This window comes from Podarcis liolepis, assembly GCF_965112155.1.
Source record: "Podarcis liolepis genome assembly, chromosome: 1".
NCBI lineage: Eukaryota > Metazoa > Chordata > Lepidosauria > Squamata > Lacertidae > Podarcis > Podarcis liolepis.
Genome location: NC_139554.1, coordinates 83,661,003 through 83,688,957, shown reverse-complemented (window position 1 = coordinate 83,688,957; position 27,955 = coordinate 83,661,003). Strand labels below are relative to the sequence as shown.

General features: G+C 47.5%; 2 protein-coding genes across 4 annotated transcripts in view; one reads left to right on the top strand and one right to left on the bottom strand.

The window, feature by feature from the left end:
• Positions 1–1,807: 1,807 nt before the first annotated feature.
• TBC1D10C (TBC1 domain family member 10C) lies at positions 1,808–21,366 on the bottom strand. 3 transcript variants are annotated; one of them, XM_083515749.1, is made up of 10 exons: positions 20,970–21,366; positions 18,737–18,990; positions 13,903–14,002; positions 12,721–12,828; positions 11,768–11,874; positions 7,785–7,899; positions 7,344–7,409; positions 6,477–6,666; positions 5,796–5,950; positions 1,808–4,623 (listed from the first exon to the last, which is right to left on the bottom strand). In XM_083515749.1, exons 2-10 carry the CDS (start codon positions 18,925–18,927, stop codon positions 4,201–4,203), a joined length of 1,455 nt encoding a protein of 484 aa, XP_083371875.1. In that variant the 5' UTR covers positions 18,928–18,990; positions 20,970–21,366; the 3' UTR covers positions 1,808–4,200. The 3 variants fall into 3 exon arrangements, with proteins under 3 accessions (XP_083371875.1, XP_083371876.1, XP_083371877.1); XM_083515750.1 differs by lacking the exon at positions 20,970–21,366 and adding an exon at positions 20,313–20,932; XM_083515751.1 differs by lacking the exon at positions 20,970–21,366 and adding an exon at positions 19,266–20,306.
• Positions 21,216–27,955, top strand: part of PPP1CA (protein phosphatase 1 catalytic subunit alpha) — an 8,010-nt gene continuing 1,270 nt past the window's right edge. Inside the window, exons 1-6 of the mRNA XM_083517253.1 lie at positions 21,216–21,539; positions 24,065–24,196; positions 25,140–25,370; positions 25,654–25,758; positions 27,248–27,471; positions 27,694–27,828. Of these exons, the coding sequence (XP_083373379.1) occupies positions 21,485–21,539; positions 24,065–24,196; positions 25,140–25,370; positions 25,654–25,758; positions 27,248–27,471; positions 27,694–27,828 (882 nt within the window). The 5' untranslated portion in view covers positions 21,216–21,484. The remainder of the gene's footprint in view (positions 21,540–24,064; positions 24,197–25,139; positions 25,371–25,653; positions 25,759–27,247; positions 27,472–27,693; positions 27,829–27,955) is intronic.

Sequence of the window (27,955 nt, the reverse complement as noted above, 5' to 3'; positions counted from 1 at the left end):
AGGATATGTTGTATGTGTGAAGGAGTGTGTGAAATCCTGTACGTTGCCCTGAGATCCTTGGAGAAAGCACAAGCCATAAGAACATAAGAAGAGCCCTTCTGGGTCAGGATAATGGCCCATCTAGCCCAACGTCCTGTTGTCACAGTGGCCGGCCAGACACTTATGGGAAGCCCACTAGCAGGACTTGAGTGCAGCACTCTCCTTTCCTGAACTTTTCCACATCTAGTATAAATGTAACAAAATAAATAAAACACACCTATATTTCCAGAGTTTTGAAAGTAACATCTCTACTGGGTGTGTGTGTGTGTGTGTGTGCATATGCAGGCCTACTGACAGCACCCAGCACCTTCATGCAGCTGTCAAACTGGCACATTTCACCAGTCCTTTCCCCCGCCCTGGGCACCTGGCTATTGGCTTACTTGGCAGTTGCAGGTGACCATTTTAATTTCCCACAATGCCCTGGGGCAATGCTATATTTTGGGGTGGGTGGGGAATTTAAATGGCTGTCCACTGCCATCACTGCCAGGTGGTCCCATGGCTGGCGTGGGGAGCTCTGACTAAAATAATAATAATAATAATAATAATAATAATAATAATAATAATAATAATATCTTTATTGTCATTGCCCCCTTCGGGGACAACGAAATTACTTGACTGCTCCATAAAAACACTAATTAAACAATACAGTATAATACAGCAAGGGAGATTAGATGACTTTCAAAGTCCGGGCTTCCCATTCAGGGCCGAGATCGCTCTGGAGAAGAAGCTGTTCTTAAGACGGCTCGTTCTTGTCTTCATCGTCCTGTATCTCCGTCCCGACGGCAAGAGCTCGAAGAGACAGTGACCAGGATGCGATGGATCTTTTACTATGTCCAGTGCCTTCCTATGGCACCTTGTGGCATAAATCTGCTCTAAGGCTGCTCTAAGCAGCCAACAATGCTCTCTGCTGCCTTAACAACCCTGCACAACCCCATCCTGTCCTGGGTAGTACAGCTTCCATATCACACACATAAGCCATAAGTGAGCACGCTCCCAATGGCACAGTGATAAAAAGGGGCCCCACCATGGTGCACTTTGCTGAAGGATTCTATAAATCTGTAGTTGGACCTGTGTGTTGCGACCCTTCCCCTGCGGAGGAATAAAAGCACACCACCTCCCAGAACTGCAGTCGGGTGAAAAGGCTCTCTTTTCCAATCTCTTCAACTAAGACCACAGTGGCAGTTTTCATTCGGTATTCCATAAGAGTTCTGGGATTCCTGAGAAGTCAGGATGGACAACTTAGAAGAAGCTGAACTAGAGGCAGTATTCTAGGTAAAGGATTTTGCTTCGTATCAGCTTATACAGCTAGTGGAGTAGAACTCCAGACAACCAGGTGATTATTCTCTCCCTTCCGCCAAAAAATAATAGTAAAATTTAACAAATGGTTTAAGATGTTGTGAGCTGTATTATTACAAGGCATTTGTAAACATGCAAAAGTTCTGCACATGTCAATCCATGATCCGCTTCACTGTTCAAAGGAGAGCCTCATTCCTTGTATGTAACCTGAAACCTGTTTGTCTCACAGCTGAAATGGGTTCCTCAATAGGCAACAGTGGGAGCGACAAGTTGGGATCCTAATTATCTATTTCTCCTTTGGCAGCACAATGCCATGCCATCGCCACTGAGAATGGAGAGGAGCGGATAGAGATCACAGCAAGGTGCAGAAAGTCCTTGTAAGGCAAAGAACTACAGACTGAAATCAAACAGATCCCTGCCCAATTAAACCACAACTTGCTGTATTTCTACACAACACAGAGACACCTTGTGGTCGATTTATATAGTCCCTTTTTAATAACTTGCGTATGTCCCTGGCTGGCAATTAGTAAGTTTTGTCACTGTTGTTTTTGCTGCAACAGACCAACACGGCTTTTACCCCTCTGGAATTTGTCACGCAGTATAAAATAATGAGCCAAGTTTCACTGTCTACATTCATTCCATGCACCGTGCTCTGCCAACCATTCCTGCTCATTCCACTAAGCAAGTCAGCGGATTCTGAGCTAGTTCCTGATTGGCCTCTCCCCCTATAACTGCCACACCCATTTCCAGTTATCCCTGCTGGAACCTGCACCTGTGCTTTGCTTTTGGCCTTATGCTCCTAGGTCCCAGCAGTTGTATTGTTGCACCCACCCCACCCTGCGAGGGGTGTGAGATTTCAGGGGTTCAGTTTCCTTGGAATGGGGGACAGTGGAGACTGTGGTGTCTCAATGATATATAGTATGGTTTATTTACACATATATACAACCTCAGCCTAAGATGGAGGGGCTCACAGCATTAAAACCCCAAAAGGTCTTGCTCAGTGCTTTTTTTCAATAAAAATAGATGCTGGAACCCACCATGAAGTTGTTACAGTAAGTTGCCAGGTAACTCTGAGCAGCCCTGAACAGATGTTGGCTTGACAACAGCTGCATTCAGGGCCCACAGAGGTGCTAAAAACTATGACAAGCTGTCCCCTAGCTGGTTTGGGGGTTGTCCCTGGTTCTGGTGCAGGCCAAATAAATGTGCCCCCGCCTCCCTCGTTTTCTTAAGAATCAGGGGTATGACTAGGGCAAATTGGAATGACCCTCGCAAAAACACATGTGAGCGCAACGGTAGAGACCTGTCTGGAAGGCTTACAGCCTGCCACCGCTACACGGGAAACAGACTGAAGACCAAGAAATACAAATTGGCCCCACCCCATAGCTAGGAGTTAGGATGACTCATATATCTTTTTAAAAAGTGTAGACTCACGCAAGCTGGCCAGCTTCTGTTTTGACTTGAAATGTCAAAAAGACATCAGTGTTGTAACCTTTCCTCATAACGGCCTGGGACCGGATCACATCTGTGGCTCACTCAGCATATTCATCTACTCTCAGGCCTATGCCTTGTCATAGGGAGAGACTTCCAAATCTTGTGCAATTTGCAGGGTGGACTTAATCCTGTTTGAGCACTAATGCTGGGGGGAGCCGAACAGGTGCAGGTGTCAGGCCAGGTTGAGGAGGGGATTAGCTGAGAAGACATCCCTGCAGGTGCTCTGCTGTCTCTCTCCACATAATCTGACAAGGGACTAAACTAGTTACCACTAGCAAGGATGATAACATTTATCTGGGGTGCAGGTGGGGTGATGGAATCACCCAGGCCATGGCAAGTTTCTCCCCTGTGGTGTCATTATTCAGGCGTGTGTGTACTACTGCTCACAGGAGGAACTAAAAGAATTTTCCCCATGCTGTTGGGGGCTACATCTTTTTAAAAACAAAACGAGATACTCTATTAAAGCTACATTCTGGATGCGAGCTAGCCTTGATAAAACTTGACACTGTTTTCCAGAACCTCCCCTCCCCGCTAGCTCTTAAGCCTGCTGCTTGAGTGGGGAAATCCTTGTGTGCAGTGATGTGTATCTTATTAGTATGAGAAACTAAGGATTGGGGGAAACATAGTGTGTGTTATTTTAGTTATAACACTGCCACCTTCCTCTTCTTCTCTTGACTGGCAACAGGGGCCACCTGGCTGCATGAGTCTGAATGACACATGTGTGTGTATATGCATTTGCACACCAGGCCTTTTCTCTGATAGTAACACCATTTGCTCACTCAGTTCCTGAGAATGCAGATGATGATTGTCCCAAACCATTTCCATAGCCGGCATTCCTGGCTCTTGTTTCCAGCAGTCCTGGTTTTTCCAGCTGCTGTTTTCCATTGACTTTTAACACCCTCTTGTCACACAGTGGCTTTGCAATCATTTTGAGGTCTGAACTGATGAGGTGCCGTTCTCTCACCTGGCATAGATTTATCATTAGCTATATGGTGAGTGCCAGTTTCCATACGTCCAGGAGAAAGGTAGAGGGGCTCCCCTCAATGAAATCCACATTACCCTAACCCTAACCCCTACCCCTTTTAGCCAAATAATACCCACCTCCTAAATCTGTAGGTAAAACGTCTGCCGCCAAGGGTAGGAAGAATGGAATCTCCCTCCATGCACTGCCACACATCAGGGCTTAAGGAGCAGGGCTCCTGAATGAGGAAGTGTTGAGTCTTTCTTTTTAAAAACTGAGCAGAGGCTTCAAGGCATCATGTGCTACAGATGATCACATGCACAATGAAACCAGGGCAGTGATAGAGGCTTGGATTTTGTTTCCTCTGCAGAGGCCTAGCTCTGTTCAGAACCTCTTCAGATCCACGTTCAGAATCATGTATCTACATAGAAGGAAGACTTCCTTCCTACAACGTCTGGCTCCAGCCTTCCCTCTGTTCTGCTGGTGGGACGTGGCATGAAGTGAAAGGTCTTCCCTCGTGTGTCCGGCTTCTTTCTCGTCTTCATTTTCTTCTGGCCTGGTGCTTCAGAGGCCTTCTCCAGCTTCTTCTTCTCATTGGGGGATGGAGGAGGAGGATCAACCGTGATCTGGGGGATGGTAAATGTATGGGTGCGGCTTCCAGGATCCTCCTCGTCGTTCCGCGTGTACTCCAGCTGCTGTGCATCAAAGATGGCCTTTGAGCCAGACAGCCGAAGTTCTGGGCTGTACTGGAAGTCAGGCCGAGATGCGCGCAGCTTCTTCAGTTGGGCTCTGCATTCACGTTCCAGATCACGGTCTGAGATGGGCACGTCATGTACCTGCCAGATACAAGGAAAGCTTTTAGGATATCTGAGGCCTCAAACCTGTAACTTGGGATTTGGAGCCTGCTGCCTAAGGAAAGGGGATTCCCAAGAAGGCAATCTGGAATGGCTGTCATAATGTTAGGAATCTATAAACAGACAGAAAGTGAGGAAGGGAGAAGCAGAAGAATAGTAGCCAATAAACTGAAGGCTTGTTGGATAGAGGCTGCCCAGTCTGAGACAGCAGAGCCAAGCAGATCTGGCAGCTGACACGTGTGTGTGTGTGTGTGTGTGTGTGTGTTTGTACACAGACTAGTGGTTGTGAGCAGATCTCCTTGAGGCAATGTGTTCAGCTGGTGTTGGCCCCAAGAAAGCTTGGCTTTCTTTTTCCTGAATGGTTGTTTTCACACAGCCCTTTCCCCATTATTCTGTTGTTTTTATAGGTAACCACACACATAAAAATATAATTTGGGAGCATGGCAAACACATTCACAAGCACATGTAGCATGTTCATCTTGCAGCCAGGCTTGGCCATGGCTCCCTGTCATAGGATCACAGAGTTGGAAGGGGACTCAAAAGGTGTGAGCATATAAGCTACAGGGCAATCGTCCCATGAACTATGCAGTTGAGGGGTGCCTAGATGAAAGTTTAACTGAAGCTTGACAATTATCTCCTCCCCATGATCACCCTCACCGGGGCTGCCAATTTTCTTAATCACCTCTTGCTCCTAGGCAGGACCTGCAGTCATTAACAGGTGAACACACTTCTTCATGTCTTCCAGCTCTACAATTCAATGATTCTATGCCATGAAAAGCTTTGCCTGCTTATTTTTGCACATCAGGATTCTGTGAAAGGCATGAGAGCAGGTTTTTTGGCAATCCTAACACACACAGAGGGAGCCTGCTGTATCTGATGCGGAAAGAAACAAGAAAGGGAGCTGCAGGTAATTTAAATGTAGGGCAGGGATAAGGAATCTGGGGCTCTCCTGTTGTTGCTGGACCACAGCTCTCATCACCCCTGGCCATTGGCCATGCTGGCAGGGCGGGGGCGTTAATGGGAGTTGGAGTCTAACAACATCTGAAGGGCCACAGGTCCCCGACCCCAGGTGTAGGATGATCTCCTGTTGCTGCTGATGGCAATTCAGTAGACTGGGTAAAAGTCCCAGGAAGAGGAGCTCCAGTGGTTTCTACCTCAGCCATGAATGTGTCTTCTTGCAGGAGGTGAGCTGGGATACTGCGCAGCTTCTCCAGGGTCTCCACCACCCCTGCGCAGTCACGTAGTTTCTCTGAGGAGCCCAGGGCTAAGCGGATCAACAGCATCCCCACACGAAACAGCACCTTGATCCCTGCAGAAGAAAAATCGGGGCAGAGTTTAGGGCACTCAGATATGGTCAGAAACTCCCTTATACTAGGCCAGGCTACTTGTTTATCAGTCTCAGAAATGTCTTTTCTTCTTGGCAGAGTCTTGGGCCAGAGAACACCTTCCACATCACCAGCTACTTGACCTTTTCAGCTAGAGGTGGGACCTTTGGTGTAACACATAGCTTAGAGGTAGACAACCCGCCTTGTACACAGAGGGTCCCACGTTCAATCCCTGGCATCTCCAGGTAGGGCTGAGGAGAGACATCTGTGTGAAACCCTGAAGGGCCATTGCCAGCCATTGTAGGCAAAACTGAGCTAGATGGACGAATGACCTGACTCAGTAAAAGGCAGGTTCCTATGTTTCTATGCTCCAAAACAAACATTCCTCACCTAGGCCTCTGCCAACTCTAACCACTCCGTTGAGGCCTTGTGACGTTTCGCCCACAGATTCTCTCCTCCTCCACCCTTTGAATAGGCCCACAGTTCCTTACGTCCATGACAGCCACTCACCCTCACTGAGAAAGGCATCCCACACCCTCAGCACCGTGGGAAAGGGCAGGCTGCGGGTAAAGAGGCACAGAAACCACTCTGGCATGTAGAGCAGAGGGCCCACGCCATGCTTCTGCAAGTGCTTAAGCGCCTTGGGGCACACCCGGCGCAGAAGGGCAACAAACACTTCGCTGTCCAGCAATAGCGCTTCCTGCAGGAGAAGGGAGAGAAAATGTCATGGTTAAATATATGGTGGGTCACATGTTCTCAGATATTGTCCCGAAGGACTTCATCCCGCCATGACCCACAAACTCCACCTTTCGCATCTTTCAAAATGAATGGCTCTTTCTAATTTGCCAGAAACTGTTTCCGGAGTCTATGCTACCCATTTTATCTGGCAGAACTCTTGCACCTCAGCAGCTGTGGGACAGGCCAAAAAGCAACTGCTGAAGGTTCCCTCACAGTCATCGCTGTTGAAAGCTGCAGCTCTTGAATCCGTCTTTTATTCAGCTATTCAAACATGCATATCTTCAGAATGGTGGTGGCCCTACTAGTACTTGAGATGGAGGCCCTACAAATCAGACCTTTCTCTCCCCTCACCAAGTCAGACCACATCCACAATAATCCTAGACCAATCTTCCCCAACCTGGTGTCCTTCAGATGTTGCTGGACTCCTCACAAGTGGCCATGTTCGGTGGTGCTGATGGGAGTTGTAGTTCAACAGCACCTCCACCCTCCCCCAAATTATCTGACAACTGCTCTCAGAAGATAAGTTTAGGGATTTCTACACAGCTCTACCCTCAGTGGGAAATGTCCCTGACTCAGCGTCACAACTGCCCACTTCCTGTTGCCCCAGGGAGGACTCTCCTCCTTTCCCCAGTCTATTACCATCTTGGGGCTGTAGTAGCCAGGCAGGTAGCAGTCGCAGATCTGCACCAGGCACCAGAAGGCTTGCTGGAAAGGACAAGTAGGCTGAATTAGTGAAACTTTCAGGCAAATGGAAACTGCGGGGGTGGGGTGGGGGTGGAGGCAGGAGGGAAGGGAAAGGAGTGTGCCGGGAAGAATGAGAGAAATGATGCTAATAAAGAAGAGGCAGGAATCATGATACCAATAGGAACAAAGGGCATCCCCTCCAAGTGCCATGGAAAATCCCAGACATCCCATTCTTTTTGTGCAATATCTTGGGTGTTGTGATCTTGCATGCTCTCACGCTGCACTCGCCCCCCCCCCAGTGCTGTTTTGGGGTGAGAGCATGCCCTTGAAGATGCACAAACTTTGTTTTGGGTCAGAAAAAGTCAGACAGTATGTGTAGCTTGGCATGAGACTCACCTCTGCAGGCATGTGCATGAGCAGCAGAGCACCCAGCGGTCCCTGGGCCTGACAGTAACCTTCCTGGGGCCGATATACAGTGTAGGCTTTTAGTAGTTGCAGGAGTCCTTGCTGCCTGTAAGGGAACAGAGGCTTAGAAAGAAGCCTGGAATTCATAGACACAGCCTTACATTTAGTTACACCCATCCAATCCAGCCAGAAAAAGCAAACCTGCTCTACTCTCCTGTTGTCCTACATTAGACCACAGGCCAGATTCAATGAACTGGTCCTGTTAGTGGAAGCCCATGCAAGGACTTCCAGTAGCACAGCAGGGCTTTCTCACCTCCACTCTCCCCAAATCTGCTCTGGAGGGTTGGGGGAACCCCTAGAACAGATTTAGGAGATACATGGGGTAGGAGAGGGGGGAATCACTTGCACTGATGAGACACATTACTCAGCCCTCCTTTGGATACAGCCCTATGTGTACAAACTACTTTAGACATTTGAATATTAAATAGCTTATAAATACTGCCAATAAATAAATGAATAAACAGAGTCAGCTGCCTTGGAATTGGACATCCTAAAGAATGTCATTTAGGCACAAGCAACCCTCAATTGCCAGCTCTCATGCTTGTGGAAGAGAGGGGGAAGGAGGAAAATGAGAAAACAAATGCAGCGTTAAACGTCTCTTCCAAGTGGTCAGTGAAATAGTACAATCCATGGCTTGACCTCATTTCATGTATACACCAACAGCTTTTGAAGCTACCCCATTCATCCACCCCATCAATGTTCCTTCCTTCCTGCTCTATTTCCTCCTTGTTTTTCACAGCTTTTAAAAGTGGTTCCCCCCACTCCTCTCCTTCTGCTGCAGCTACTATTATTTTGTCCCTCTGCCCACCTATTACCACACTTGATGCCCTTTTCTCCCTCCACACCTTTGTTTTCTAATCTCTTCCATCCCAATCCTTCCTAGATCATTCCAATTTGTTTGAAAAACTAAAGCCTAAAATAATTATGAAAAGGAAATAAGTGTGTGCATATATAGCTGATGTTCTGTGTGCAGAATCTGGATTACTGATTTGTTTATTATAGTCCCAGGGCATGCACACTGTCTGTTTGGCCAAGTTCTGGCCATGGTCTGGCAATGCAGGAAGAGTGTTTTGGATCCCTGGTCTTTAAAAGGAGCTGGGTCAGGACCCACTACTGAGTTCCAGCCTGAACTGAGGTGGGTCAGAACAGCAGCACTGCCACCAGGGAAATATATAGCAAGAAGAAGAAGAAGAAATGGGTTCCCAAATGCATGTCTGGGTTAAAGGTGGGTCCCAGGTCCGAAAAAACTATTTTGGATGACTCCTTAGATTCCTCCACAAGAGCTGGGTCCTTCTGTTGTCACAACAGTCAGGCTAGACAATCACTGGGCTAGATGGGGCAAAGAATCTGACTTGGGCTAAAGCAGTTTTCTATGCCAGCAGCATCAGAGAAAAATAAGAACCCAGTCTTAGCACATTAGATAGTACTAAAATGATAATGATGAAACAAGGTAGCTAAAATGACAAGAGGAAACAAAATGACGTAAGAGGAAACAAAAAACAAAGAGGAAACAAAAAATAAAAATAAAAAGAAGTTCGAACTACGTATGGGTTGAACTATGTCAGCTGCATGTAGGAATAAAGGCTCTTTGGCTCCCCCTAGAGGAAATGAAACAAAAAGAGAAGCAGGGCTCCCTTGGGTTGGTTACTATAGCATCACACGGTCCCCTTGTTCCAAGCGGAAATCGCAACCTGTACTTCATAGAAAGCTTCAGTCTGTTTCAGAAGACAATGAAACAGGGCTTCCCATATGCAGCCTTCCCCCTGCCTCTGATCACATGCCAATATATCCAAAAGGAAACAAGTTCATGTTACCTGTGAGGAGGAGAGAGAGAGAGAGAGAGAGAGAGAGAGAGAGAGAGCGCTATGCTAGCACAGATAGCAGTGCAGTACAGATTAGGTACTCTGAGGCTGAAATCCTATTTGGACTCACTGAGGCTTGCTTCTGCATAGACATGTATAGGATTGCACTGTTAGCCTGACAGGGAATCTGTGGCCATCCATATGTTGTTTGACTTTCAAAACTCACCAGCCCCAGCCAGCATGGCTAGGGTCAAGGATCATATAGTGGGAGTTGTCGCCCAACAACATCTGGAGGGCATCAGCTTCCCTGCCCCGCAGCTACAGAGTGATAGATTGTGTGCAAGTATTTAACTGTGGCTGAAATAATTATACTCTAATGATCTAATGATTTTGATATTTGTTTTGTTTGTGTTCTGTCTTCAAGGTTTCTGGGAGATTCAAATTGCGCTGGATGTGCTCTCGAGTGCAACCCACCTTCCCCGGCTGCCTACAGGTAAATAAATGTCCATTACGAACATCAGGACTGCCTTGCTGCTAATTTATGTTCGTCTCCTCCAGGCTACTGTCTCTGCCGCAGGTCCGCCAGGCGCCCCTGAAAACTCACAAGCAGGGCATCAGCATGGTGACGATTCCCTCTTGTGTGTCTCCATTAATATTAATGGCATAAGAGTGTGTCTTTTGCAGCCACGTTTAGAAAGGCAATACAGATACAATTTGCTGTTTTGTCTCTGGAGGGAACTTAGGCAACTTGGCTGCTGCTGGCAAGGCCTTCCAGGTTGTGATCTCACGGACAGAGTCCTCATTCACAAGACTGTGTGTGTAAAGTGTGCACCAGCCAGTGGTGGAGGAAGCTGCTTGGGCGCCTGGGGTGGGGCGAGCTGCCCAAAGGGGTGGGGTGCACCATGGGGCCTCCAGAGTCTGCCTGTCTCCTCCTACTCTGTTGCCCTACAGCTGGGGGGAGACAGCAGGTGGACTGTTTGGGCAGCGTGGAGCCTGCGCGTGCCCAAGCCACCGCGTCTCTCCCAGGCGAGATGCATGGCTTGGGCACCCTGCAGGCCCCACGGTGAGTGCTGCCCGGCATTTTGTCACCCCCAGTGGTGACACCCGGGGCCAGCCACACCCACTGCATGCCCCTTCCTCTGCCCCGGCCTCCAGCCACAGGTTTGCTTTCCTTTGTGAGGCTCTCCTGTAACTCACAACATGTGCTAGAACTTCAGGCTTGGAAATTTGCGCATTTCACTTCCCTGCTATCAAAGCCAGGGAAATGAAACTGTAATAGGAACATAGCAAGCTGCCATGCATCACATCAGGCTGCTTGCCCATCTAGCCCAGTATTGTCCACTTTGAAAGGCAGTCCTCCTGGTTCTCAAGCAAATATCTTTTCTGTCACCTGCTACCTAATGCTTTTTAACTGGAGATGCCAAGAGATACTTTGCCGCTGAACTATGGTTCCTTTCTCAAACAGGGAGATGGTGGGCAGGGTTCAACAAAATAGCTGCATGTGCGCACAAGGATGACCACTAAGTACAAAGGAATTCCGCCTCCCCCGGCCATCTCCAGATCTGCTCTGAAGGGTTCAAAGCAGCCCTAGAACAGATTTAGGGAATGCACAGAGGGACCAAAGGGGTAAGAATGTCCCATTGCACAAGGAGAAATTCACTTGAGTGTGAACAACCCCATGTCTGCACCTAGGCAACTGGAGAATGGTAGAGTACACCCGCTCAAGAATTCTGCTTAAATATAAAAGGAAAAGGAACACCAAAACTGTTTTGTTGTGGTAATGAGTGTCAGAAGCCCATTTACTAGTATTTGTCCAGTTTTGTTTTCATTTAAAGTTTGGATGTGTGCTCCCCTGTTCAAGTTCTACAGCAAGATTCCATGAAACCTCCACATTAAATGAAGAAGCACAGCCAGCCTAGCCTTTTTTCACTTTCATATGGCTTACAGAAGAAGCACGTTTACATTTTATTTTAAAAGTGTTTCTTACGCTGCATTCAGGAAACTTGACTTGCTGAAAGACCCTCCATTCAACTTCACACCTTTTAAACCCTATGGTAGTCTATTCAGAAATTAATCTGCCTCTCCTGTTCACATTATTAGCCCTTCACTTACCCAGGCCCTTCAGGGGACAGAAACATTTCATGGAAAGGGAACTGGCGATGAATGTCCTTTCTGATGGTCTCCACCCATTGAGGATCACCAGGTATCTCCTGCAGCTCCTACAACAACAAACTACTTTCAGAATGACCTGGATAGAAGGGTTACAAGATTCAGGAGAGATCACACACACACACACACACACACACACACACACACAAACACAGAGAGGGGGGGGGAGAGAGAGATACAGATACAGATACACAGATGCTCAAGACACAGACTATTCCTGAAGGAAGTATATATGGTTCCAACTTTTTTAGCCGCAAACAGACCTAGATAACTTTTGTTGTTGTTTCAATCTACATTTTACCAAAATTGCTGGGCTTTTCATCTGCTGCTGTTTTAGTTTTGTAATTGGGCTGTTTGGGATGTATTTAAACATTGTTTCAGATTGTTTTTCCATAGATTGTTTGTGAGCTGCCTTGAGAAAGCTTTGCCCTGAAAGGCAGTGTATGAGTTGATTAAATAAGTGGAAACATGCAAAGGAATAAACAATGGCAAGCTCAAGGTTTCCTTCCAGCCAGAATGAAGAACAGCAAGTTTAACAGCCCAATCCTATGCATGTTGACTTAAATCCCATTATCTTAAAGGAGACTTACTTCAAGGTAATTGTTTGTAGCATTATACTGCACTGCACAGCATTCCTTACTTGCTATGAGAACTGCTCTAGCCATAACTATGTCTGGGCAGCCACCAGATGATAATGTAAAATATTCAAATCAGCAATCTCAGCCAGTAAGAAAAAAGTGATGGGTTGCCCAATGAACCATGAAATGAAATGAGGGTTTACAGGGAGAGGACATGGAAGAAGAGGATGAGGAGGTGAGTAATGGCAGAAACTGCAGCAAGCAGAGACCTACAGGAATGTCAGAGTGCAAGTACAGCTGCACGAGATGTGACCTCACCTGGTACTTTCCGGGGTTCCTCATCATTTTGGCTTGTCCTCCACACAGCAGAGGCCAACAGCGGACACGTAAGGATGAAGGGATCCCCTTCCGGCATAGCAGCTTTACCTGAGCCAACAGACCTCATCAGCAAAACAGTGATCCTGTACAATGCTCCATCATAAGGTGGACCCAAATGTAGGCCCATCATAGAGCCAGTCAAGGCTGGGGCCAGAGATAGCTGGCAGGTGTCCATCTTGTTTCCCATGCCTTTTAACATCCACATGAAACCCCTGAATGAGGGTCAAGTGCAGATTTAGGGCAAGGTGTCATCGGTATGTGGTTGATGATGATTCCCAGCTCTGTTTCTCCTTTACATTTCATTTTGTTGAGGCTGCAGAAATGCTAGATTGGCGTCTGGGACCAGGAATGGACTGGAATCATTTATTTTGAGAGTATATATTGGATTCATTTATTTTGAGAGTATATATTGTCATTTCATACAACATATAACATGGTACTGTACAACAATATATACAATAAAATATAAACCACAATGAAATAAGTAAAAAAAAAAGATGTATATGTTAGGAGATCAATAAACTAAACCTCAATCTCCTTGACAAGATGGAGGTACTGTGGATATGTGGTTTATCAATCAGAGGAGGTGGTATTCAACCTGGTCTGAATGGGGTTGCACTCTTTCCCTAAACAGGAATGGTTAACCTATGGTCCTCCAGATGTTGCTAGACTACAACTTCCACCAAGCTTGAACCATAGTTCTGCCATGATCCCTTCTCACTGTGCTAGTATTTGGAGGAAGATCAGGGAGGGTGGATTTAAAAATCCTGGTGAATACCCTTGCTAGGGGAGGAGCATATCTCCAAAAACGTGGAGCAAATTCTCATTGTGTAGGCAGAATATGGGCTGTTGTTCTTTGTCTATGAGTCAGTGAGAGAAACTCCTTGTGAACGTTATTTTATGATCCTAATGGGACTCATCAAATGCTCCATTTAAAGAGGATAGCAGTATTAACAATAAAGCATCTGAAGAAGTGTGCATGCACACGAAAGCTCATACCAAGAAGTAACTTAGTTGGTCTTTAAGGTGCTACTGGAAGGAATTTTTTTATTTTGACTATGGCAGACCAACACGGCTACCTATCTGTAACAATAAAGCAAATTATCTCCAATTTCCTCTTACCTTTCTGTAACGCCGGGCCATGGTTTTCTCCCAATGACTTGTCATCTCCAGCCACTTGGTCTCACGGTGCCGGATGAGCTCAACTGTGGGCTGCCCTAGGCTATATGTGGGAGAAACAAGAACAAGGCTGAAGACATCTTCCTCTTCCCTCACTTATTGGCCACTTTCTTTTTCAATGCATCCATCATGTCTCATTAGATGCACCTAGCCAATCTTACAATGTTTAATTTATTGAGGGCTGCTTATAATTTTTTTTAGTGCATTTTAAAATTATTTGCAATTCATCTAGAGGCTGCTATGTATTAGGCAACAAACGAATTAAATAATACTAATGTAAAAATGAGGCAAGTTGTCATTCCTTCAGATCCACCTCAGAACCACTTTGAGGTGCAAATGCAAAAATGGCCACTACTACAGGGAGCTACTTTAGAAAAAGCACACTCATTGCCACCCACAGAGACAGGCCTCAGGATGTTGATGATCTTGAGTTCTGGGCAGCTTCCTATGGATTTAGCGGTCCTGAGCGATATAAGACCTTAAAAGTAAAAAAAACCCCAGCATTTCTAATTGAGCCTGGAAACAAATCAGCAGCTAACCAGTGCTCAGGGCCATCTTAAGCATATCCGGCGCCGTAGTGCAAAGATCCCTCCGGCGCCCCCCCCCCCCGCAACTCCAAAACAAGGGAGGGGGCGGTGGGAAATGTCCTCTGCCTCCCCCACTGCCCTGGTCCCTGGCCTGGTGGCAGCGATCAAGCAGGAAAACATGCTGGCGGACATGCTGTCTGCCGTTGGGGCGCCAGAGAAGGCAGCCCAGGAAGGCTGCACACTGCCTTTCGCCAGGAAGCAGGAGAAGGACAACGACCGGAAGCAGGGCCATCTTTAGCAGATGCAGAGGCTTGGGAGGGAAGCCGCCCACCCGCCCGCCATATAGTTGGCGGGGCGCAGCTGGCAGGCGTGCAGGGAAAGGGAAGGCTGCCGGCAAAGCTGCACAGCTCCCCCACTCATTTGGGCACCCCTGAGAGGCTGTGCCCTGGTACAACGAACCACTAAGACCAATGGGAAAGATGGCTCTGTCAATGCTATATATTCACATCTTTTTGTCCCAGTTAGGGATCTAGCCACCATGCTCTGCTCTGTTTGTGATTTCCAAACAGTCAAAGGCAGCCCCATGCACTTCAGGTCTGTGGGATCCACTTTGGGTTTTTCTCTTAGAACCCCGAGGCCCATCAGCTGGAACTCAGTGCCAAATAGTGACTCAGGCAGGCAGGCATATGCTAAGAATTAAGAAGCAGGATGTTTCTGAGCACATGCTCAGCCTAGGAACTTGTGAGCAGTAGTAGAACCAACTTCACATGTCCCTTTGCACAAAAATCTGTTCCTGTTTCCTTCCTCTGCTTTTCTTTTTCAGAAGCCTAATCAGAAAGGAGAAAGCTTTTCTATTGTTGCCAGCTCTTGCTGATCTACTGCAGATTAGCCAGAGATCTACCAGTTGATCCCGATCTACTTTCTGCCCTATCGGTTTAAGTTCTAACTGTAATTAGTAAGCAAATACAGAGCAGCCCTAAACAAATAATGTAATGAGCAAGTAAACACTGATTAAATCTTAAAATATGTTTGGGGAGTTGGCTACTTGGTTTCTCCCCCACCCCTCTAGAGAAATATTCAGTTTTGTAGATCCAGAGACACAGCATGGCTCCTTACAGTCCTGTTTTTATGTGTCATGTTCCTTGAGTGACAGAGAAACGCACTGAAAATTGTGAAATGAAAAACGGGAAGACATGTTAGCATCCTGCAAGCAAATCAGGATGAAGCATCACTGTCATTGTAACTAAACAAATCAGAAAGAATGTTAAATAAAGGCTGGGTATTATCTAACTTCCGCGTAAGCTTTGTGCAGGCAAATCAGGATGTTCAATAAATAGATGGTCAGAAGCAGCCTTTTAATAAATTTGACTTTCATGCTCTCTTTCCCAGGAAGAAAACTGTACATTGGCCAGGAAGAAGGGATAAACTTTTTATCTTTAACAGGAAAGTCTCAGCATCTCACTAAACTCCAGTTTTCTATGATCCTTGGGGGAAGTTATGAAAGCTAAAGTTGTATTAAGTTGCATCGAAACTGATGCAGATTTGCAGTGTAGGTGTCAAACTGATGTAGATTTGCAGGGCTTCTGAATCTCCTGTGCAGTACGCCCTGCACACAGGCAAGCTGAAGAAACCTTGTCACTAACCACTGTAACCACCCCTGTTGTCATGGTGCACAAGTTGTCATGGACACAGTGAGAGGATGTGGCCACTCATGATTGCTATAACAGGAAGTGTTAGTTCATAGGTAGGCAGAGACATTTTCCTATGGAGGCTTCTCCTTCTACCTTACAGTAAATCTTAACATTCGGTCCATTGCTCATTCCAGCCCAGTCTTTATAGCCCTGTTACAAGTTGGACTTCAAGCCAGCTGCTAGAGAATCTATCTAGTATTAATATGCATACATGAGTAATATTGCAGAGAGCTCCTGAGACGACTTTGCATTGCATTGTTTCATTTATTTATTTATCCCACTTGTATACCACGTAATCATTTACGTATCTAAGTGGTGTTCCTAAAGGCAAACCACAGAAAATGGGACAAACATTAAAGGGTGAGCTATGTAGAAGTAAGGGAGGGAGGTGGGCAATCTGTTTCCACCAAGACTTGATCTCCCCACTCTCTACTAGTTACCTAAATTCTAGACTGCAAGCAACAATGATTGGGTCAATTTCTCTTGAGTTCCATTATGCAAAAAGTCAATCTGGATTGCTTTTTAATTTCCCCTGCACCACTTCCTGTCTTTTCCAATACATGCAACCACTTTGCTAAGTAGTTTTAACCCTGCACTGAAAATATTCCTGGAGTATTGAAGCTTGACAAATGAAGCCTATGGACTGCATCCCCTCTACATCTTAGAAGTCCTTGTTTCAAATTATACCATTCCAATCAACAACATCTATCAACCTCACCTACTCCAGCCATTTCCCCATTGCAAATAACTGTAATAAAATAAAGATGGGGATTTGATGGGGATTTAAGGAAGGCAACTGACCAGGCAGAAAACAACAGCACATGGGCCTGTTTCTATATGACTGCAAACAAATTATATATTTAAAGCACATTCGAAGCACATTCTTTCCCTCAAAGAATTCTGGGCACTATAGTTTACCCTTCACAGAGTTACAATTCCCAGGACCCCTTAGCTATCTACAGTGCCCAGAATTATTTAGTTTTCCAACCATCCCCTGGGGTTTTCCTGTTAAGCATTAGGCCTATGAAGAATTCAACCTTGAATAAGTTAACTACTGAATAAGACCTTATCAATTTCAAGACAAGAGGGGAGTTTTGCAAGAAATGAGATTTCAGATTGCCTCAAGATTGCCATTAGAGTACACATGAAGCAGGTACATCTCCAGTTTGTCGCAGTTTGTATAGTTTCACCAAGGAAGGTCAAAATAACACAGAGAATGCTGAATAAAGTTTGGAGAAAAATTATTTGGGGTGATACAGGGTCATTTAATACTTTGAATATGTTGGGCTATGACCAATGTCTGTAGCAGAGAGAGCCAGGAAGATCATATGTAATTATATAACAAGAAAAATTCATAAAGAAATAACTAGATAATGAGACGAATTGATGACACCAATTGTACAATTGGCCAATACATTTTTCATGTAAATATGCTGAACTGTAGAAGTGTTAACAGGTATCAAATTTTGAATCTGTGATAATTATCTGTTTCCCTAGGCAAGGCAATAGTCACTGTCCTGCTCCAGCAAATGAGATATACATATGGAAACAGGCCTCCATGTTCCCAGTTAACAAAGATGCAGATGAGAAGAGCACATCTGTCACAATGGTTAGGGAAGCCCCACTGATCTGACTGGATGCATTTTTGCTAGTTCTATGGATTGTTTGAGCTGAGCCAAGATTTCTGTCCTCCTACATCAGGGACAGGAAGCTTATGGCCCTCCAGATGTTGCTGGAATCCAACCCTAACCATTGGCACTGCTGGTTGGGGCTAATAGGATTGGAGTCAACAGCATCTGGAGAGCCACATGTTCCTACATAATAAACCTGGGACCACACTATAGGTTTATTGTGTCTTTAATATTTTGTTGGGAGCCGCCCAGAGTGGCTGGAGCAACCCAGTCAGATGGGTGGCTTATTATTGTTGTTGTAATTATTATTATTATTATTGTCATCATCATCTATTATGTGTTGTGAATTTCTTTCTGTAGAAAAGGGAAGGAAGACTAGGAATGGAAAGATGAAGGAAGGTTTAGAACTAAGTACCAGGGATCTTGACCCCTTTTCATCCTCTCCATAAATAAAACCCATTCCTAGTCTCCCAAATAGCCACAATTCACCTAAATTAAATATGAGAGTGGATCACATTCCCTGATCCATTCTTCTTCTTCTTTTTCATTTCACAGTTATCAATATGTGTTTTAGAGCTACCTAAACAAAACTGGAAGCAATAATTATATGTTTCTTCTCCTTGGTTTTAAATCACATTTCTTGCTAATTAAATTAAGGATTATTATTCTGGGATCTGTGGACCCAGATGAGAACGAGAATATCCTTCAGAAGGATGATGCTCATCACATTCCAGAAACCTGTGCCTGCCTTTACAAACAAGCAAGGATCTAGAAATGATAATGCTGGGGAATAATGTGTCCCACCATCTTGAAAACTGCTACCATGCAGAGGTATTCAATGTCATCTTCCAAAAAGTGCTGCTTCACCCTCTCCCAAAGCTTCCTCCCCCTTTTCCCCATGGTCTTTGCAACAGAAAGCCTGCCTTACCCATTCTGGAGGCTACTGCCCCCGATGAAGCCATAGCGATCAGCTTGGCGATATGGAGGCATCCCATTCAGCTCGGAGTCGGAGCCCAGAGAGCTGGCATCATCATTCAGGGATAAATCAAAGGCATCTGGCAAGTCAGCCGCAGCTTGGCTCACATCAGGGAGCTCTTTGGAAAGAGTGAGGTCCGACATCCTTCTGTCCGAGAACAGCACCCTTATCTCAGGTTAGTTGCTACTGCACCCTTGACTTCACATCTGAATAATGAGAAACACGGAGCTACGTCTATGACTGGGCCCCTTCTCAGTACTCCTGTGACTCTAGTTCCCCACAAAGCTCTGTAAGCTATTTCCTCCCACAACCATTTCCTGATGCAACTGACAGCACCCAGAGCTCTGCAAAGTGAACAGGGCAAAGGGGGCAGGGAGAGAGAGAAATGTGGGGAGCTGAAAATATGTGGGAAGCTAAACACTAGACAGCTTCCTACAGAGAGACTTGGAAGGTAGCCAACACCCCCAGCGAATGGCCTTACCTTCTTTCACCTGCTCCCCATGTACAAACATAGCCGTACTCCAAGTCAGGCTGTTGGCCATGTTACTTAGCACACTCTAAACTGACTGGCAACTGAGTTCAATGTGTTCTCAGCCTGGGTTTTCCCAATCCTAGGTCTGGCACTGCAGTCACTATACCACTATGTTGAAAAATGTGTGGTTAAAGTGAACACCTCTATATGCAGTGGTGGCTAATGCTCATTGAGACTGGTAGGGCAGAAGGCTGGGAGCCCAACAGTAGGTGGAGCTAGAGTCAATGTTAGGTGGAGCTAACTGAATCTAGTTTTGCTCCCACATTCATTCCTGCTGGGCAACATTGATGCTAAAGAAGAGGAAGCTGACAGCTATTCCTACCCTCCCTGGGCTGGGTGTAAGTAGGCAGGTAGGCTGAGGACAGACTGAGGTTGCTGAGATTGCACCCAAAAGGACTAGCTTCCACTGAATTTATGACAAAACCACTGGTTGGTATACAAAATGGACCCTGTGTGGCACGTGAAAGAATCCAGCTGGTCTGGATCATTTAGAGATCAGTCAGAAACAAGTGTGTGCTACTCCTGCCTTAGCTGCAACCACTCAGCCAAACGAATGAGGCTGCAATCTCTGGGGAAGGCTGTGTTTACAGACATAGTTCCCAGTGGTGTGCGTGTGGCGTCATGATTTGGAAAGTCACTGGCCTGAGTCACTGACTGCATAAACAACCACCCAGCACAACATTATTGGCTAGAAGATGCTGAAAACAATAGCTTCAAGTTCTCTGACCAAGCCTCCCTCACCCCACCCATTTTGGTTATGAGAGGCAGGAACTAGGGTAGCAAAAGAGTTCTTCTTCCATACCAGGGCTAGTCAATGTGGTGCCCTCCAGATGTTGTTGGACTACAACTCCCATCAACCTGTCAACATAGCCAGTGGTCAAGAATGAAGGGAGTTGGGAGTCCAGCATCTGGAAACCACAGAGTTACTGCCCTGTTTAGTGCTGCAGCAGCATAGGCACTGCTCTCTAGGAGCCATGATTTCCCTGTAATACTTACTGAATTTGGGGTTTATATATTTCAACTGGACTTGGAAAAGCCCTCCTATGCCAGCTTCACACAAATCCCAAATGGAAGGCAGTTATTTATAGGCACATGTAGATCAAAAGATCACAAATTTGGGTGTATTTTTTCATGCAGCACACATCATAGCTCCTCAATCTAGTGAATACAGAAAATGAAAAACGTATGTATGTCACTTGCACATAAACGGCTAAACAAATAAATGCCTTCCATGTGCTTATTTTGTAATCTGTGAAGCTGCAGCCTGGCCTATACTCAAGAAAATCTATTAAGAAGTATAGATTCAGGTTTGCCCTCCTCTCTTGGCATAGCGTCCTATGGCTCCAACTACTTTCCGTTCCTCAGAATTGGGGAAACTACAACCTGGAAGTGGAACAAAAATTTCCACTCTAGCAGATTCTCATAAAAAGCAGCTAGAGAGAGGCCAAATGCAAAGCCCCGATTTGGACTTTAGTGGGTTTATATCCTACTATAGTAGTGCACCACATCAATGTTGGGTTTCCCTACTCCAATCCTCAGAAAACAGGGACACTATTCTACATCTGTAGAATGTCCCTATTTTCTGAGGAATGTTGGAGGGTTAATCTTCCTATCTGTAAATGGGGTGGGGGTGGGTGGGAGATGGGTTCTGGCCTCACAGGTTAGTCGTGGAAGTGAACACGTTAAAGCGTTGCTCATGTTTTCTTTTACATAGATACAGTATACGTATCCTCTTGGAAATAAGAACTATGGGAAGCTCAGCGTTCCGGGCACTTCGGACGCCGTTTCCTCAGGGAAGGCTCTGGGGCTGGAAGGGAGAAAGGCCGCCGCCTCCCTCTTTGTGGGGAAAGGCCACGGCTCGCGCAGTCGCAGCTCGCCGGCTCCAGGGCGCGCGCTGATCCCTCCAGCCTGTAGGTGGTGGTGGCGGCGGCGAAGGCGGCCGTTGGGGCCTGTGCGCTCGCGTCTGCCCTTCCTGCTCGCTGCTTCTTTCGGCGGAGGCTCCTCGGCGAAGAGGTAGAAGAAGAGCCAAGCCGGCGCTGCCCCTCGCTCTTCGCCTGCGCTAGGACCACCGAGTCGGGCCGGCGGGAGGGGGCGCGGAAAGAGAGAGCGGCGGAGGGAGAGAGAGCGGAGCCCAGGCAGCGCAGCTTCCTCTCTCCAAGCGGGCCGCCATGTCGGACGGCGAGAAGCTCAATTTGGATTCCATCATCGGGCGTCTCCTGGAAGGTGAGCCGCGGGGGCCGGGCGCGCAGCGGGGCAGGGGATGGGGAAGCGCGTGGCGGCGAGAAGTCCGCGCAGACCCCTGCACTAGCTTTGCACCCACGCACGCAACAGCCACTTTTGCGGGGGATGGGGGGAAAGATGTCTGGTGTGAGTGTGTGAGCTGAACCATTCTGCTTTGTCTTTTTTTTTGGAGGGGGAGGTTCCCATTAGGTATATCACCAGGGTAAGTTTTGCGTGGATTTACTGCTTCCCACGCTTCCTCCCCCCCCCAGTCCTGTGAAACTCGCAACTCAAGCTGCTTCCTCCCCCCCCACAAAGTGAGGCTCTGGCGTGAACTTCCGTGGAGGAAGCGGCGCTGTTAACGCGCCGCAGGGAGGGTTGGGTTACTAGAACTAAATGCAGCAAGACAGCCGTGATCTCGCGTGGGCGCCTTCGGACTCAACTCGGAGCTTCCCCGCTCCGCGGAATCGCTGCTGCCCTCTTTTTGCCGGGTGCGGCTCCCTCCTCGCGGCTTCCCGCTAGGCGAGGCCTGGATAAGGACGGCGGATTTCTGAATCCGAAGCGGGCAACTAGCAGGATGGAGGCTTGGCGAGGGGAATTGGGGGCGGCGGCGCCTCCAGAAGGACGCCCGTGGGATTTCCTTGCGCCCGTGTGTCGGGCGGGGGAGCGCTTCTCGCGACGTAATGCGAACAATGACGGCGATGGAACCCTATTGAGCGATTGGGCAAGCATTGCGAGCGTGGGAACCGAGCCGCCCCGATGCTCCGCAGGCGCCGGCGAGGGGAGAGGGAGGCGCTGTTCCTCTTTACGGGGAAATAGCGTTGCTTTTTGGCTCGGCTTTGTGGGCGGGGTGGAGCGCAGGTGACGGCCCACCTCCGCCTGGGCGACGGTCAGGACCTGGGAGCGGAGCCCGGCGGGGCGGGGCGGATTCCTGTCCGCTCTCGCAGGCGGCTACTGTAGCCTTGGATCCGCGACCAGAGGCCCCCGAAAGGGGCTTGTCCCTAGCAAACCTCTCCACTTCTTCGCAGGTGGGTCTGGCTAAGAATCTAGAGGGGGCATTGCTCTGGCAAAACGCCCCAGGAAGAAACTAACGGCCCCAAGTCTCAGCATGTTTACTTGAGAGTAGGGCCCACTGTGTTCAGCAGTTAGGGAAGACTGGGGTTGTAACCACTCCAGGGAAGGTGCTGTGTTTTTCCTGGCCAGCTAGATGTACACCTGTGCTGGTGCGATGAGATTTCAGTTTGGCCGGGACTATCCTGAACCACTTCCTTGTAAGGTAGGACGCTTCTGTTCCTATTGCCCAACTAGAGGATAGAAGCTGAAAGAAAGCAGTGTACACAAGAACAGGCAGTCAGAGTTAAGCTTGCTTGGGTTTGCCCAGCAGGCCTTCACCTGGCATACTAGTATTAGTCAGCATTGGTTACTCATAGGTACATAAGAAACTGCCTTGTACGGGAGTCGGACCATCAGTTCATCAAGCTCTCAGATTGTCTCCACCGACTGGTAGCAGCTCTTTTGGGTTCCCTGGAGATGCCAGGAGTTGAACATGGGATCTTTTGCAATCAAAGCTGATTGATGCTCTGCTTGCGATGTGGGTTTAATGAGAAAAATAAAATTATAAATATTGCACACACACTGTGCATATTAGGAAAAAACACATCAGGACATTTCTAGATGCCTTTAAACAGCATGTTTATTTAGATGCATTTAGTAAACAGAAGTATTTAAAAACAAAAACCTCCTAAGTTTGCCTAATATTTGGGATCCAATCCTTGTTACTGGTGGTCTTATGAAAGTTCCTTTGTAACTATTATAAAATTGAGTTGTCTGCACCAGCCTATTCCAGATGGTGGTGGGGCTTTCTGGTAGCATAGCTGCAATTCCAAAGCTCTAGGTTTTTACATGCCAGCGCCGTGTACTGATCCTGCTTGTTTTGCTCTGCTGCTCTTGTCCCCAGGAGCATGGCTAAAGGTGGTGAATTCCTTTAAACAGGAGTCGCCACCTGCATTTTTGAGATTTTTGGACTCCTCCTAGTGTCTTGTAATGCTTCTGTACCAGAGGGTATAGGTCAGACTGGCAACAGACTTGTGGGGGGGGGGGAGCAGGAAAACTACCAGCCTCATGTCTGGCAATGAGTAACGTAGGTGCTGGAACAGAAGTCAAGCTAAAGTAAATAATGCAGGTGTGGTGCAGCTTTAGGCCTTCTAATGTGATAAGCGAAGATTTCCAGTACTAGCCTCTTGAGGCACTTATACATTGGTGGACTTCAAGGGAGCTGGCTTCACATGTCCTGCCCAACTCTCCCTGCCATCCCAAAGTCAAGAATGCAGCTCTGCCTCTGGTGATGTGACAATCTCCATGGTATGGAGAGGAAGTAAATAAATTTCAACGGGGCACCAGGACTGTTTCCAGAGAGGAGAGCACTGGGAATGTCTCTGTGAAGGAGGTGCGAGTGGGGAAGACTGGTGTTTACGAAGGATGGGGCGGCATATGTTGCAGATGTCAACTGGCATGTTTTGGTTTTCCAGTGCAAGGCTCGCGCCCGGGCAAGAATGTGCAGCTGACCGAAAACGAGATTCGGGGCCTGTGCCTGAAGTCGCGAGAAATCTTCTTGAGCCAGCCCATCCTGTTGGAGCTGGAAGCCCCGCTCAAGATTTGCGGTAAGTTTCCACCTACTGTTTAGTACAGCCGTTAGCCTATAGTTGCTTAAGGGGGATAAATCTGAAATGCATCTCAATATTTTGGTAAACTGGGAATGCCTATTTCCCCCTCCCCACGAGCGGCTTTTGTTCATCATACTTTTATTCAATCATGTATGTATGTATGTATGTATGTATGTATGTATTTGTTAAGTTCTGCCACATCTGTACTGTTTTTGGAGATGGGTGGTAAGTTAATGCTATTGTTTCCGCTTCAGTCAAGGTCCTATGCTAGTGGGGCACTGGCCCATGGCCCATTTGGTTTGAGAGGCCCACAGACCTCCCCTCTAAGAATGCAATCTGCCTGCTCACTCTGTAGGTCACTTAACCTCGTCACTGTCTGCCAGTGATTAACCTTCATCTGATTTCCTGTTCATTTTGGTTTCAGGCAAGTTGACATTAGGAAGGGACAAAAGTCACAGGGAGGTGCAAATTAAAAGTGGCAGAGAAGGTGGCAGAAGAAAGTGAGCAAAATGAAAAGGAAAGGGAGAGGGAGACAGGCAATATCAGCAGGTGAAAGGAAGTAGAAGGAGGGGAGAAGATGAAGAAAGGAGGGCAGTAATATTTGAGAACGTAAAGAAGCAGAGAGGAAGAGGTAAGGGGTGGGGCCAAGAGTGGAGAAGGGCTGGGGCATGAGGACATGGAGAGGACAAAGGGATTCACTGGTACCCTGTTCATAAGGCCACAGTAACCTGGACCTGTGCCGCCGCCTCTTCCTTAGAAGCACATCAGACCGTTGCAGCTGAGAGGAGGAAAGAGGATCATCTGCATTTGTACCCTTCTTGGTCTCTTGCTCTCTCCCCTGCTCAGAACAAGAGAGAGCTGTGTTATGATCCGTCATACATTTCCAACAGTTCCATCAGTGCTCCTCTTCTGTTATCAACTGCCCCCTCCCCTTTTCCAGGTGACATCCATGGGCAGTACTATGACCTGCTCCGACTCTTTGAATACGGGGGATTCCCCCCAGAGAGCAACTACCTCTTCTTGGGTGACTACGTGGACCGAGGGAAGCAGTCGCTGGAGACAATCTGCCTGCTCTTGGCCTACAAGATTAAATACCCTGAGAACTTCTTCCTGCTACGGGGCAACCACGAGTGTGCCAGCATCAACCGCATCTATGGCTTTTATGATGAATGTGAGTGCAAGGCTCCTATTTAGAACTGTGGGTGTGCGAGGGTGGAGGGTGGAGAGAGGATAGGGATGGGGAACCAGAGGACCGGGGTCTAAATGTGGCCCTCCTAACCTGTCAATCTGGCCCCCCAGCATCCGTCTGTCCTTACTGGGATGCTCTTCTTTCTCTCCCTTCCCCCTGACCCTGGCCCCCTACATTGCAGGAGCATGGCTCCTCAAAATAGCCCCTTCTTTCTCTCTCTCTCTCTCTCGTTGCTAACGTTTCCCAATTCCCCCCCTTTTTGCAGGTAAAAGGCGCTATAACATCAAACTGTGGAAGACCTTCACGGACTGCTTCAACTGCCTACCTATCGCTGCCATCGTCGATGAGAAGATCTTCTGCTGCCATGGAGGTGGGCCAGCCCCAGAAAAGATGGGGATTGGGTTGGAGGGGAGAAAATGCTGCTCCTGCTGCCTGGTGGCAGACACTGGCGACTGTGTTTGCGTGGCCTGTCCCAGGTGGTTTGCAACCAGCAGTGTCTCTGGCAAAGAACAAAAGCTGCTGCAGCCACAGGCCGTGGGAGCAACCTACCTTGGAATTAGGTGCCTTGGCACATGGTGAGCTGGCGCTCTTCCTCGGGGGGGGGGGGGGCAGAATAAAAGCCCGGGGAAATGTTTACACGAATGGGAAGAAGGTCAAGACTTTTTACAAGGGTTTCATCATTTATTCATTTGTTTTTACTGCGGAGTTTGGAGCGAAGGCTTTCCCCAGGTCTCTTTTGGCCCACTGAGAGAGCATCAGCTCAGCGTGTGTTTGGCAGGGGTGGACTGGCTTGCAGGATTTGTTTTATTTGTTTATCAACACCACAGAATTCAATAACTGGAGGCAGGTGGAAAATAGTGGCTGCTGGCAGAGGCAGCTGCCTCCTCCACCCAGCGAGCTCCACATTCTGTGACCTGCGTAGAGAAGTACACATTTGCAGCTGGGTTGCTCCAGATAAGGGAGTCCAACACACAGGTTTAAAACCATCCAACAGAGCTGCACAGACCTGGTTGATGGCAACCAGTTATTACTTATATTTTATAGGTGAGGAGCATGGAGGCTGAGAGACTAGCAATTAGTAGAAGGCCAGGCACGGAGGAGACTTTAAAAAAGAAGAACTTGCAGCTTTAAGGAACTGTGTGCAATCCTAATCATATTTAGGGAAATAGGATGCCAAGGATTGAACCTGGTGCTCTACCTACCACTGAGCTAAGGATTGCTGCAGCTGAAATATTTACAACTTGTCCATGGATCAGGCATGTAGGTTTGCAAACGGCTGCAGCCTCTCTTTTTTTTTTGGTGCTGTTTGTAAATAATGAGGAATTGGAAACCACCATTGATCCTTACAAATCATCCAAAAATTTACCAGGCTACCTTCTGCGCACTCATACTGTAGGATACTTAATTCCATTTAGCTTTTCTTTCTCTGTAATTTCCTGATACTGCTTTTTTCCTTCTTGCAATGTGACAAGACATAAGGTAGCAGTTGGGGTTAGTTAAGGGAAGAGTATGAGTAGGGGGGCAGGCTCAGCCCTACCATTAGGCAGAGTCAGGAGGCTGCCATGGGGAGATGATACTGGGTGATGTAAAAGGGCAGCAAATGGCTGTTTTGCTTTATTAATATTTTTAACTGTAGGAGAGGTTTGTGTAATTTTTCTGCCTTGGGCGCCAGAATAACTTGGCTGGCCTTGGGTACTATATGCCTTGACTCAAGGAGGGGGTGGGTGCCATTCGCTGCTCTGCCTCAGGCAGCATAATGGCTTGAGCTGGCCCTGGCAGAGGGTGTAAACTTGGCACAACTCCCCTCCCCACCTGCTGTCCCTTGGCAGCATTGACAGCATGTATACCTTGCTTTCCAGGGCTCTCGCCTGACCTCCAGTCCATGGAACAGATTCGGCGGATCATGAGGCCCACGGATGTCCCTGACCAGGGCCTGCTCTGTGACTTGCTCTGGTCCGATCCTGACAAAGACGTGCAGGGCTGGGGCGAGAATGACCGCGGGGTCTCCTTCACCTTTGGCTCAGAAGTTGTCGCCAAATTCCTTCACAAGCACGATCTGGACTTGATCTGCCGAGCGCACCAGGTTGGGGCACTGAGGCCGCACTGGAAGAGGGGAGGGTGTCTGTGCCTGGGCTGTGGGAGTGGGAACAGGAGAAGAGCCCTCCTGCGTCAATCAAGGGCCCATCTAGCCTGGCTAAGGGGAAGCCCACAAGCAGGACGTGGGGAATATGAACATACTATGCCTGCTTCACGGTTAATTCTCTGCCCCCTCCCTCTGTTTCTCTTTGCCTTCCCCCTCCAATAGGTGGTAGAAGACGGCTATGAGTTTTTTGCCAAACGGCAGCTGGTTACCCTCTTTTCTGCCCCGAACTACTGTGGGGAGTTTGATAATGCAGGCGCAATGATGAGTGTTGACGAGACTCTTATGTGCTCCTTCCAGGTAAAGACTATTGAGCATAGCGCTTCCCTCTTTTCCTGTTACCAGTACTCTACCCTCTTCTGATAGTGTGTAGGTTGTAAAGGAGGATAGAAGCCTTAAAAAAAAAAATAGAGGCAGATTTTTTGGT

What these genes read in the sequence shown, in the direction of transcription:
- TBC1D10C (XM_083515749.1), bottom strand. Translation starts at nt 18,927, where the DNA reads ATGTCGGACCTCACTCTTTCCAAAGAGCTCCCTGATGTGAGCCAAGCT. An exon ending in TGGCCCGGCGTTACAGAAAG is followed by an intron (nt 12,829 to 13,902) that starts GTAAGAGGAAAT and finishes CTGTTGGCTCAG; the next exon opens with GTAAAGCTGCTATGCCGGAA. An exon ending in GGATGCCTTTCTCAGTGAGG is followed by an intron (nt 5,951 to 6,476) that starts GTGAGTGGCTGT and finishes TTTCTTCTGCAG; the next exon opens with GGATCAAGGTGCTGTTTCGT.